General features: G+C 51.4%; 1 protein-coding gene across 2 annotated transcripts in view; it reads right to left on the reverse strand.

Annotated features, from left to right (window-relative positions):
• Positions 1-7,439, reverse strand: part of SLC27A1 (solute carrier family 27 member 1) — a 31,129-nt gene extending 23,690 nt beyond the window's left edge. Inside the window, exons 1-2 of one of the 2 annotated variants that reach the window (XM_055343668.1) lie at positions 7,243-7,439; positions 5,653-5,820 (exon numbers count right to left, since the gene is read on the reverse strand). In XM_055343668.1, the coding sequence (XP_055199643.1) occupies positions 5,653-5,819 (167 nt within the window). In that variant the 5' untranslated portion in view covers position 5,820; positions 7,243-7,439. Of the gene's footprint in view, positions 1-5,652; positions 5,821-6,037; positions 6,319-7,242 lie in introns of those variants that run through there. The other variant, XM_055343667.1, reaches the window with a different exon arrangement.
• Positions 7,440-12,832: the final 5,393 nt, after the last annotated feature.

A 12,832-nucleotide genomic window follows, 5' to 3' on the forward strand; every position in this document is an offset into this window, starting at 1 on the left:
CTTCTTGTTTCAGCTCATATTGTAAACAAGCATCCTATTGGTAATCTATTTAGTGCCACATTTTTTTGCATTATTGTCCTTTCTGCTGGTGATTTTGCTGTTTAAAATGGCCCCTGGGTATAAAGCTATCTAGTGTTCCCAAATACAAGAAGGCTGAAATGTGCCTTACTTAGGAAGTTTTGTTCAGGCATGAGTTAAAATGCTGTTGGCCATGAGTTCACTGGTAATGAGTCAAGAATCTATGTATTTTTTCAAAAGGATATAGGCGTGCTTGGCTGGTTCAGTCAGTAGAGAATGTAACTCTAAATCTTGGGATCATGAGGTCAAGCCCCACACCAAGCACAGAACTTATCTTAAAAAAAAAAAAAAGCAGAATATATATAAAATAGAGTGTCTTTAAGTAGAACAAACATAAAACAAGATTATGTATTGCTTGCTTGATAAAAATGTTGTAACCAGAGGTTTGCAACAACCTAACCCTGTATTTTCTCTGGGAATGATGGCTCAGTATTTGTTAATTCAATGTTTGCAGTATACTTTTGTTCTTTACTTTTTTAAAGATTTCATTCATGAGAGACACAGAGAGAGAGAGAGGAGAGAGAGAGAGAGAGGCAGAGACACAAGCAGAGGGAGAAGCAGGCTCCACGCAGGGAGCCCAACGCAGGACTCGATCCCAGGACTCCAGGATCACGCCCCAGGCTGAAGGCAGGCCCCAAACCGCTGAGCCACCCAGGTGTCCTACTTTTGTTCTTTTATAGAACAAAATTATTGCAAATAATGACAATCAACTATAATAATACTGGGACAATGAAGATATGGGAAAATGTGTCTGTTGGAAGGAGGGCATACAGGCAATGTAGAGGGATAGGAAGAGAGTTAGGGCAAGGAGGGTAGAAAGATGCCACATCCTCTTCTTCCATGGAAGGAGATGACAAATCAAGTCCCCAATTGAAAAAATTCAGGTATTGTCCCATAAACCACTTAGAGATAGGGAGTTAAAGTCCAAAAGATTCAGACAAGAGGTAAGAGTCATTCCAGGTAGACAAGGAAAAATGTGGGTGTGGGTGAAAGGAGCATGTAGCTGCCACTAGAGGTAGGAGACTTGAGTCTTTCATCTCAAAGCTTGTATGACTTTAGTAAAAGTAATATATAAAAATGGACAGAAAGTACCAGGTGAGAAATTTGATGGAGAATGTGCAGCCATCTGTAGGCATGGAGAATAGGAAAGTCTGTGCATATTCCTGTAACTATATCTTGGGAAAGACATCGAAGAGGCCTCTGAGGAAGGAAACTGCAGGGCTGGGAGCAGCAAAGAAGATGACATTCACTGTAAACCTCTCTGTAACATTTGCATTTTGTACCATGTGGTATATGCTGATTATTCCACAAAAGAAGTAAAAACAAAATATTAAAAGATAGCTGTCTACACATCCACCTCCATGGTCAGATTCTGATATCGGATCCATTCAGTAGTAAATAGAGTAGCTACGATGACCAGCTATGGCATTTCCTGAGCACCTACTATGTGCCAGGCACTGAGCTAACATGGCCACCCTCCAAAGTAGGGCCCTAAGATTCCCATGTGACAGGTGACAGAAAGAGGTTGGTGCTCAGAGGGGTGAATTAACATGCCCAAGGTCACACAGCAAGTCAGGGCAGAACAGCCCAGAACCAGGCCCCCAGCAGGGTCCCTCTGCTCCTCCTCAGGCTTGCCACAAAGCATTAATAGTCACCATGTACCATGTGGTGAGCCAAGTGCCCATGTTGTACACAGGAGATATTCAATTCATGCTTCTTGAAAAGGAAGGACTGCATAAGGACTATTTTCACAGATGAAGGAACTGGGACTCAGAGGGTAATGCTCCTTGGGCCAGCATGTGGCAGGGCTGGGGTTCACAGCTAGACACGCTGGCTCCGGCCCTCCAGCTCCCAACTGTCCAGCCACCAAGGCCCCCACCACCAGCTGATGGCAATCAGCACCAACTCATCCGAGTACCTACTGTGGACATAGCTCTCTTCTAAGAGCTTCCCATGAGTAAACTTGACAGAGCACCCCAAGAACCCCGTGAGCTGGCGTTATTTTTATAGCAGTGGGGAAAGGACCATCAGCAAGGCTGGGAACAATAGGAAGCAGCCCCCTTACAAAGAGGCCCCCCCATCCATAGAAGACACAGCAAAAACAGGAACTGAGATTGTAGCTTATCATGATCAGGTTACAAGAGCATTCATGATGGGGCCCAGCTCACACAGCCTATCCCATCCTGCCCTCGCCCCCATTTTCTCTGGAGTACACCCACGTGGGCAGGCAGTGGACTCCAGTGCTCAGCTCCAGCCACATGCCTGGGCTGCCCCACCGGGCAGCAGCCCAAGCCACCCCCGCCCTGGGACAAAGAAGCCACTGTCTGCCTCTGGGCCCTTCCTGAGACCTTTTCTCATCCTTCTATTCCTTCTGCCCCCTCATGTTTTCACGCTGAGCTTCAGAGCACCATGGCAGAAAGAAACCAACAAGGATAAATAAATGTGATCAAATTTCATGCCACAAATACAGGAGACGGAATGAGGTGGGGAACTGTAGGCGAGTGCTTAAATATTTTCTGAACCATGGGCTTAAATGCAGCCCCCACCACCACCCCCAGCACAGCACAGCGGCTCAGAACATAGAATGCAGGGATCCCTGGGTGGCGCAGCGGTTTGGCGCCTGCCTTTGGCCCAGGGCGCGATCCTGGAGACCCGGGATCGAATCCCACGTCGGGCTCCCGGTGCATGGAGCCTGCTTCTCCCTCTGCCTATGTCTCTGCGCCTCTCTCTCTCTCTCTCTCTGTGTGTGTGTGACTATCATAAATAAATAAAAATTTAAAAAAAAGAACATAGAATGCAGTGCCCTCATCCGTCCTTGGCTGTGCAATCCTTGGTAAATGACCTCATCTCTGTGCTTTGGTTCATCAGCCTGTAAAACAACGCTGGTAGGCATTCCTTCTTCACAGGACTGTAGAACGCTACAAAGCCTGGTCCACGGAGAGGGCTCTATAAGCTGCATTAGTTAGCTACTGCTGTGTAACAAATTACCTCCAACATTACCAGCTAGATACATTTATTATCTCACAGTTTCTGAGGGTTAGGAAAGCAGGAGTGGCTTAGCTGTGTGGTTCTGGCTGGGGGTGTCTTGTGCAGCTGCAATCAATGTGTTGACCGGGGCTGTGGTCATTTCAAGGTTTCACTGGGAGAGAATTCACTCCCAAGTTCACGGGTCTTTTTTATTACTAATCTTAGATACAATCTCCCATTCCTTTTGCTGTATTCTATTCATTGGAAGTGAGTCACCACATCCAGCACACATTCAAAGCAGAGGGGATCATATGAGTGTGAATACCAGGAAGTTGGGCCATCTTCGAGGCTGCCTCCTATAGAAAAGTGTGTTAAGCCCTCTGTCAGGAAGTTGGAGTAGTCCTAGCTCCCGCCCCATCCCCAGGGGAGACAGCCAGGAACAGGCACTCCAGCTCAATGAGGCAGAGCCGAGGCCTGGGCAAACCTAAGGAAGCTAGGGAAGGCCTGCCAGCCAACAAACATATCCCGTGTTCCTGCCATGTGCCACCCTTCATGGAGGCCAGGGCTATGAAGACCAACAAAGCCTCCACTGTGCCCCCACAAGGCCCACAGCCTAATAGAGGGAAAGAGACTTAAATAATTACAAATGACAAATGCTGCTAGTGGTTACAAGTCAAGCTTTGGAGCCACACCCCCTGGGTTCAAATCTTGTCCCTACTACTTACCTGCTTTGTGACCCTGGGCAAGTGACCAAACTATGCTATACCTTAGTTTGCTCATCTGTAAGATGGGGACAAGAGAGTACCCACATCACAGGGTTGTTGGGAGGGCTTAAAGAAGTCATGTTTAGCCTGCTGCCTGGCATAGAGGGAGCATTCTGTAAATGTTGGCCATTCTGCCAAAGAGCAACAAGGTGAGAGGACATACAGGGACGCGGTGTCAGGAGAGGGCTCTCTGGGGTGACATTCAAGCCATGGCATGATGAAAATGAAGAGCAAAGAAAGAGTAATCCAGGCAGAGGGAGCAGCATACTTGCTGCCCAAAGTCCCTAGGGCTGGGCATGCTCCCTAGGGCTGAGCATGTTTAGGAACAGCAAAAAGGCCAGTGTAGGTGGAAGAGTGGCAAAAGAAAGGAGAAGAGATTGGGGACGTGGTCGGGAACCTCGTGTGGTCTAAATTCTAAGGGCAACAAGGAACCATGGGAGGGTGCTGAGTAGGAAAATTCAGCAAAGGGTCCCCTGAGGGAGGCAACATCATAAGGCATCAGCAGACAAAAGGAGGTCCAGTATGTTCCAGACAGAAGGAACATCCTGAGTCTGACAAGGCAAGTTGATATGAGGGTCAGGTGAACCCACGGAGGTGGGGAGTGGCAAGTGGGAAGATCCCAGCATAGGTCACGGCCCCTAGTGTCCAGCTGGAGGTTGAGTCTTCCTCCTGCAGAGGACGGGGTTTGTGGAGGGTGTGTGAACAGAGTGCATGGTGAAATCTGCATATCAGAAAGACCAAGGGCAGAGGCAGGGGTCAAGGCATGGAGAGAAAAGGATGAGCTCTAGAAGGTTCAGAACCAGTCAACTGGCAGTGGAACTTTCCCCAGCTCCACACCATCCCTGCTGCTCACAGAGCCTGTTTCTTTACCCTTACAATAGGTGAGTTCCTGCATCTTGCATCTCCCCTGAGAGGATCAGCCTGGCAAACCCACAGCAGGTGCTCAGCCATTTCCATGTGGGGTTTGTTACTAAGATTTGCTCCGATGGGAATCCCCAGTAACACCTATTTCATGCCAGGAGGACCCCCAACAGCTTCTTCAAGGAAGCCCCTAGGCAACACCCTAAAGATCTTCTTCCAAGAATACCTGCATATGAGAACACCAAAATCCCCTCCTGAGAAATCACAGTCTCTAGAGATCCCCAAGCAATCGGAGTACAGAGCACCCCCCACACAAATCCTGAACCTCCCAAATCTTGCACAGATCCCAAACTCTCAAAGAGCGCGCTGGCCACAGAGAAACCAGTAAATGACCCTGAGGAGACAAACACCCTTCAGAAACCCTAAAAGTCCCTTACAGATCCCCCAAGAAGCCCCCTCATCCCTCGCCCTCCGAGAAAGCTCTAAAATACCCAAAGTATCTTGACAGCCCCCAAAGACCACTGAGTCACCACTATGGACCCGTTAGGGACCTACCAGAATCCTTGAAGAGCCCCTAGGGGCCTCTCACGGGCACCAAGTCCCCATAGAGACCCCCAAATACCCACAGCCTCCCGATCGCCCCAGCTCTCTGGAACCCCCCTACCAGCTGCCCAAAGATCCCCAAGTTACCTTCCAGCTCCCTAAGGTCTCCCAAACAGCCTCTAGAATCTCGAAACCTATTCATCTCCCTCCAGAGACCCTCAAGCTGTCCCCTGCGGTTCCCCTTATAGACCCCCAACCTGTCACTCTTTCGGGCCCCGGCCCCGCTCCCAGCCCCAATCTCACCTAAGCCTCGCCCCCAGTCTCCAAAACCTGTCTCCCCAAGCCCTCAGGACCCCCCAGTTCCACCGCTGCAACACCCCCCTCTGACCACCCCCAAGTCGCGCAGCCGGCCGGGGGCCCAGGCGCCGACTGCACTCACAAGAGGTCCCGCCTTGCTGTCTTGCAGACGATGCGCAGGAAACGCCAGCCGCCACCGCCCACGTACACGCCGAGTGCCGCCGCCGCGCTCCAGCTCCACGGAAGCCCCAGCAGCCACAGCAGGACGAGCGAGACCACGGAGGCCGAGCCTGCACCGGGAGCCCGCATCCTGGGGAGGCGGAGAGCGCTGAGGCCGCGGGCCGCTGGGCCCCGCCCCCACGGTCAGCTGGCTCCGCCCCCAGAGTGAGCTCCGCCTCCAGGCTCAGGCCCCGCCCCCGCGCCTGGAATTGGCCGGGTCCAGGACAGACCCCGCCCCCGGACCAGGGCCCCGCCCCGTCCTATGTTGGGCACAGGCCTTGTTCTTAGCCGGGCTCAGGCTTCTTTACCAAGTATTAGTCCAGGCCATGCCCTCAGACGCAGCTCTTCGACCCCGTCAGTCCCGGTCAAGCCCTACCCCGTGTCTTGACCTAGCGGCAGGACTCTGAACCCAAGTGGGCCCTACCCATGGGCTCCACACAGACACAGGTCCTTCCCAGCCACCTGACCAGCCCTTGCCTTGACCTAGCCTCCGTCCTCGGTTACAGGATCCACCCCCGTCCCCAAGCCTCTCCGCAGGTCCCGCTTTCCTCCAGGTCTCGCTTCTACCCTCACTCTGCCACTCACTGGGCCCCGCCCCCAGGTTGCCTTTGGTCCCGCCCACAGCCGCAAGCCCCGCCCAGTCCCAACTAGGCCCCTCCCCTAGTCCCGGGCCTGGCCCGCCCCCAATCCCAGGCCCAGGTTCCACCCCTGGCCACTTGGCCCCGCCCTCAGGCTTGGGCCCAATCGTCACCCTCCGGGCCTCACTCGGGCGCTCCTCGAGCCCCAGGCCCCTCCCCATCGGCCAGTCCAGGCCCGCCCCAAGGCCCTCCTCCGACCTGTCTAGCTCAAAGCGCCTCAGCCGCTTAGCCGAGGTCCCCCTTTCCGGAGGCCACGACCATAGAGAGGGGCCCCGGGCCAGAGAGACGACGGCCAACGAGACCCAGGGGCTAGAACGGCCCGGGGAGCGCGGCCGCGGTCTTCGGGACACCCAAGCCGCTCCCCCCGCGCGCCCCCGCGCGCCGTTCCGAAAGCACGTGCGCCCGCGGCCGGGGGCGTGGCTCCAGCCTGAGCCCCAGATAGCTGAAGGATTCCTAGCCCGCGGGGCCGGAAGGTCCCGGTTCACACCCAGGGCCTGTCTGTCCTGGATTCCTGCCCCGTTTGTTCTAAATCCAGGCACCAGTGCCCCTTGGGTCTTGAATAGGCACGCAGGAACCCGGGGAGCCCTAAACTCACAGCCTAGGGGCCCCAGAAGGTGCTAAATCCAACCCCCATCTGTTTTATTAATGATAACATTTCAAGGACCCAACCAATCCCAAATCCATACCGCAAAATCTTGTCGGTTAATCTTGTCCTGGGGTAACCTCCCAGGAGCCCAGGGAGGGCAAAATCCACACATACCAGGTCCCCACCCTCCCACACCCTCGTCCCAAATGCCCGCCCGAGACCCAGAAGCCCTTCTAATCAGGCACGGGCCAGTCCGGCCTGGCTGCCCACCACCTGGTCCCTGACTGACCTGGAGCGAGCGGCTCACAGACCCTCAGTCTTGGGCTGCTTGCTCACGGGTTCCCAGAAGCTCAGGCAGGGACGGTGAGGCCAAGACGCAGGATTCCAAACCTAGCCTGAGACGTGGGCCCTCCAGAACCGCTCTCCCTGCAGACGCCTGCGCCCTGCTCTGCCGGTGCTGTGCCCATGCAGGCCACTGCCTTGGATCCCTCCCTCCGAGCTCCCCCTCCTTTGCCCCCCTGCCCACCCCACCCCAACTTGTTTTCTGCCTTGCTTTGGCCGACCTTCTCTGCGCTCTCCTTGGGAGGCGGCCAGGGCCTGCTTCCAGCACCATTTAGAGGACAGGGCTGGGCAGGCTCCCACCCCTCCCACATGCTACCATTGGTCCTTGCAGTTAACCAAGAGTGGGTGGACTGGGGGGCAAGGAGGCAGATCAGGAGGACCGGCCCAGAGCCAGCCACTGGTCTGCTACTTTCTTGGCAGTGGATCAGCAGAGTCAGCAAGGACCAGTAACTCCAGCTGCACTCTTATCCTGCCAGGTAGCACTGTTGAGCTCACCCCATTTTACAGGTAAAGGAACTGAGGACTGGAGCTGTCACACTAGCTGGAGTTGAGATTCACTCATTCACAAATGTGGGCTGGAGGCTTGCTGTCCCACCTTCCAGTCCTCCTCCCCTTTTCTTCTTCCCTAAGCTTCTTCTCCCCCTCCTCCCTCTGCCCTGACTCCCCCCTTCTTCCCCACTTCCTGCCCTCCCCCTCTCCTCCACTCTCCCAAGTCTTTGCTCCTTCTCAGCCTACTTCCTTCTCCTCTTCTGCTCTCACTTCCTCCCCACCCCTCCTCCTGCCCTCTCCCCTGCCCTCCTGCTTTCCCTCCTCCTCTCCTTCATCCCCTTGCTGTTTCTTCTTCTGCTCCCTTCCTTCTCCTCCTCCCCTCCCCCTTTCTTTCCTCTCTTCTCCATCTTAACAAGTTTACTGGCACCTCACTGTTGGTGCCTCCCGATCCCCCTTGGGCTGATGGGATCACTCCAGGGGAACACTCACTAAATAGTGCCCGTGGCAGGGACACCTTGGATGGCTCAGTGGTTGAGCATCTGCCTTCGGCTCAGGTCGTGATCCTGGGATCCTGGGATCCTGGGATCCTGGATCGAGTCCCGTATCAGGCTCCAGGCGTGGATCCTGCTTGTCCCTTTGCCTGTGTCTCTGCCTCTCTCTGTGTCTCTCATGAATAAATAAATGAAATCTTTAAAAAAATAGTAGTGCCTGTGACAATAAATCTCTTCCAGCTCTATCCACAGCTCCTGGAGGTCCTCAATCTGAATTCCCAAATTCAAAGGCTCTGGAAATCCAACTTTTTTTCTTCAGGTGGTGCCAGAACGCCAGGTATAGGTGTAGACAGGGTGAGGGGTTCCTGAAAAAAGAAAGACAAGATATTGCTTTCTTAATGTAAGAGAAGTCATCTTAGGTTCCCAACTACTTTGTGATCTATACTTGATGGGCACTAAATACCCAAGAACATTTCTTGCAGAACTTCCTGAGACTTGTTAAAATTGCAGAAAAAGTAGACTTCAGTAGTTAACGGTTTTAAAGAAACAAAAGAGGGCATGTGAGTGGCTCAGTGGGATAAGTGTTTGCCTTCAGCTCGCGTCCTGATCTCACGGTCCTGGGATCAAGTCCTGCGTCAGGCTCCCTGCTCAGCAGCAAGTTGGCTTCACCCTCTGCCCCACTGGTGCACGTGCATGCTCTTGCTCTCTCTCTCTCTCAAATAAATAAATAAAAATCTTTAAAAGATAAAATAAAGAAGCAAAAGAATGTGAAAACTGACAGCCACTACCAGGCCAGGGGAGAGCCTAACCATATCAGAGACAAGGCATTGGGGGTAAAGCTCCCAGTGCTGTTTCAGAAGTAAAGGTCGACAGCACACACAGTCTTGAGTCTTTGCAGGATTTAAACCCCTTTGAGCACTCAAACCCTAATGACTTTTGCTCCAGTTCTTTACTGATCTCTCCTTTGCCAAGTCCCTTCATGGGGAAGTTTTGTGCCTGCACCCCTAGTGTAAAACTTCTCCAATTTTGTTGTATGGGGGAGGGAGGGGACACTATTTTGGAAAATATCCTCAGTGGTCTCCCTACTTGTTGCAAGTAAAACCCTTCCTTTTCCCCCTTCTTTGGCTTGATTGTCTTCTGGCTGGATACTCACCAATAGGAGAACCCAGGTTTGGGTGACAGAGGAACCACCTTCCCCTGCGCTGACCCAGTCTGCTTTCAGGGGTCAATTATCTCTTTGTATCCTTGTTTATCCCTTATTTATGCTTTGCTTAAGGGCTGTCCCTAGACTCCCAGGGGCATCACACGGTGTATAGCATCTTTCACCCTCAGTTACTTTCTTAAGAAACAAAAAACTCCCAATTCTGAAATACAACTTTCCCCTGGTTTTCCAAATGAAGTACTGTCTTATGCCCATTTCACAGAAATGAAAACGGAGGCCCAGACACGGGGGAGAGAGAGCAGACTGAGGTTCTACCTTCCAGCTGGTGGCTTCAGGCTGGCTGCCTCCCACATCTGTGCTTTGGTTGCCCTCTGGGTGATACTGCCCGCCTCCTGGAGCACTGTGCATCAAATATTTCTTGATCACCACTGCACCACAGTTGACAAGGGGCTTTGCATCTGCAGAATGAATGGGCCAGGCACACACTAGGTGTAGAGGCACAGCCAGACGTGCATCTCCCCTGACCCAGGGTGACCACAGGGGCCTGCAGGCCACAGCAAAGCGAGTTCTTAGGACTTCCCAAAAGGAGGGGATCCCTGGGTGGCGCAGCGGTTTGGGGCCTGCCTTTGGCCCAGGGCGCGATCCTGGAGACCCGGGATCGAATCCCACGTCGGGCTCCTGGTGCATGGAGCCTGCTTCTCCCTCTGCCTGTGTCTCTGCCTCTCTCTCTGTGTGTGACTATCATAAATAAATAAAAAAAAAAATTAAAAAAAAAAAGGACTTCCCAAAAGGAGAAAAATGAAGCATACTTTAAAAGTAAAATACTGGGAATGCTTCGGTGGCTCAATGGTTGAGCGTCTGCCTTTGGCTCAGGGCATGATCCAGGGTCCTGGGCTTGAGTCCTGAGTCAGGCTTCCTGCATGGAGCCTGCTTCTCCCTCTTCCTATGTCTCTGCCTCTCTTTCTATGTCTCTCATTAACAAATAAATAAATAAAATCTTTAAAAAAATACTGAAAGATCACAGCTTGGGGGTTTCACTATAAATAGGACATGAGCACCAAGTGGGAGTGAACAGTTTCTCTCTGCCAAGTTCATGTGCCCACCACAAGTAGGAGATGAGTTTCTTGTGGCTGCTATAACAGTACCATAAACCACGTGGCTTAAAACAACAGAAATTTATTGTCTCACAGTTCTGGAGGCCAGAAGTCCAAAATCAAAGTGTCAGCAGCTACATTCCCTCTGGAAATTCTAGGGGAAGATCCACATTCTCCTTGGCTGTGACCACATCACTCCAACCTATACCTCCATGTCCATCCACATGGTGTTCTCCCTGTATGTGTCTCCTCTTCTGTCTCTTATAAGGTCACTTGTCATTGTATGTAAGGCCTGCCTAGGTAATCCAGGATGATCTCATCTTGAGATTCTTAATTACATCTGCAAACACCCTTTTTCCAAATAAGGTCAGAGTCACAGGTTCTGGGTTTAGGGCTTGGACATATCTCTCTGGGGGCCACCACTCAACCCACTACAACAGAATAAGGGATTAAAGCAGTAGTGTTGTTTTTTTTTTTTTTAAGATTTATTCATGTATTCATGAGAGACACACAGAGAGAGAGAGGGAGAGACAGACAGAGGGAGAAGTAGGGTCCTTGCAGGAGCATGACACAGGACCCAATCCCGGGATCACAACCTGAGCAGAAGGAAGCTTCCCAACCGCTGAACCACCCAGGCGTCCCTAAAGCAGTTTTCAACTGCCCCCTGGGGATACCGGGCAATGGGCAATGTCTGGAGGCATTTTTATTTGTCACAACTGGAAGAGGGGTGCTACTGGCATCTAGTGGATCAAGGCCCCGGATTGCTGCTAAACATCCTACACCACAGGATAGCCCCCACCACAAGCAATGAGCTAGCCTTATATGTCAAAGGTGCTGCAATTTGGAAATGCTGAGATAAAAAAAAGCCCCAGTCAAGTTGGACTTGGCTCCAAAGCCCCACACACGTCATTCGCTGGGCTGTGAAAATCAGTTTTCTTGAGACTCTATGCTTCACCTATAAAATGGAATAAAAATGCATAAACCTAATAAGGCTGTTCTGAGAACAGGAGCCTGGCACCTCATAAAGATTAGAGAAGAGTTCTCAATTATTGAGATCATTTTGCTCTTCTTGCATCTTGCTATTCACAAGACGACAGGACTTCCTGGGGTTCTGGTAGAGTGAGGAAAATCTGACCGGAAAATTGTTCCTAAACAGAATGTAATGAGGACACATTAGGAATGAGCACATTCACAAAGCCTTGACAACATGAATCAAATCTTGAGAATAGGGCAGCCCCGATGGCTCAGCAGTTTAGCACTGCCTTCAGCCTGGGATATGATCCTGGAGACCTGGGATCAAGTCCCACGTCGGGCTCCCTGCATGGGTCCTGTTTCTCCCTCTGCCTGTGTCTCTGCTTCTCTCTCTGTGTGTGTGTCTTGAATAAATAAATAAAATCTTAAAAAAAAATCTTGAGAATAAGGATTTTGCAATGTTCCTCTATTTGCTTATTTATTTATTTATTTATTTATTTATCTATTTATTTATTGAGAGATAGAGAGAGAGAGAGAGAGAGAGAGAGAACATGTATGCACGACCAGGAGGGGCAGAAAGAGAGAGAGAACCCCAAGAGGAAGAGAGAGGGAGAATCCTCAACGTGGGACTCAATCTCACAAGACTGAGATCCTGAACCAAAATCAAGAGTTGGAGGCCTAACTGACTGAGCCACCTGGGCACTCTGTCCCTTTTTATTGTTTAAAGCCATACTAACCCATACTAAGCCATACCAAGTTTCTTTCAGAGTCTCTCATGTTTCCTAGGCCTTGAAAAATCCTCTAGACCTGGCGTACTAGCTAGCTATTGCTGTGTAATAAATCACCCCAAACTGGAGTGGCTTCATACCATAGGGATCGACTATTTCTTGAGACCCCCTCAGTTGCCTGGGCAGTCCCTCTGCTGGACTCAGTTGGCTCAGCCAATCTGCTACAATCTGCCAGCACCTAGACTAAAAAATCACATATGTACCAATTGGTGCTGGCTATCCACTGAGCGTCTAGTTCATCTCTGAAAATTAATAAAGGGAAACCTCACTGAAATGCAGTTGGAGGCCAGAAGGAGGAGCTCTCATGCCAGTCCCATCTCACTTCAATTACAGGAAAAAATGTCAATTACAGACCCTAAACAGAAGAACCAACAGGAAGGAATTATGGTTCATAGGCCCCAAGAGGAAACCCTGGACATTACATCTCCTATAAGAAACTGACTACCCAGGAAGCCTGGGTGGCTCAGCGGTTGAGCATCTGCCTTCTGCCCAGGGCATGATCCTGGAGTCCTGGGATCAGGTCCCACATGGGGCTCCCTGC

This window comes from Nyctereutes procyonoides, unplaced genomic scaffold (genome assembly GCF_905146905.1).
Source record: "Nyctereutes procyonoides isolate TBG_1078 unplaced genomic scaffold, NYPRO_anot_genome, whole genome shotgun sequence".
NCBI classification, from domain to species: Eukaryota; Metazoa; Chordata; class Mammalia; order Carnivora; family Canidae; genus Nyctereutes; species Nyctereutes procyonoides.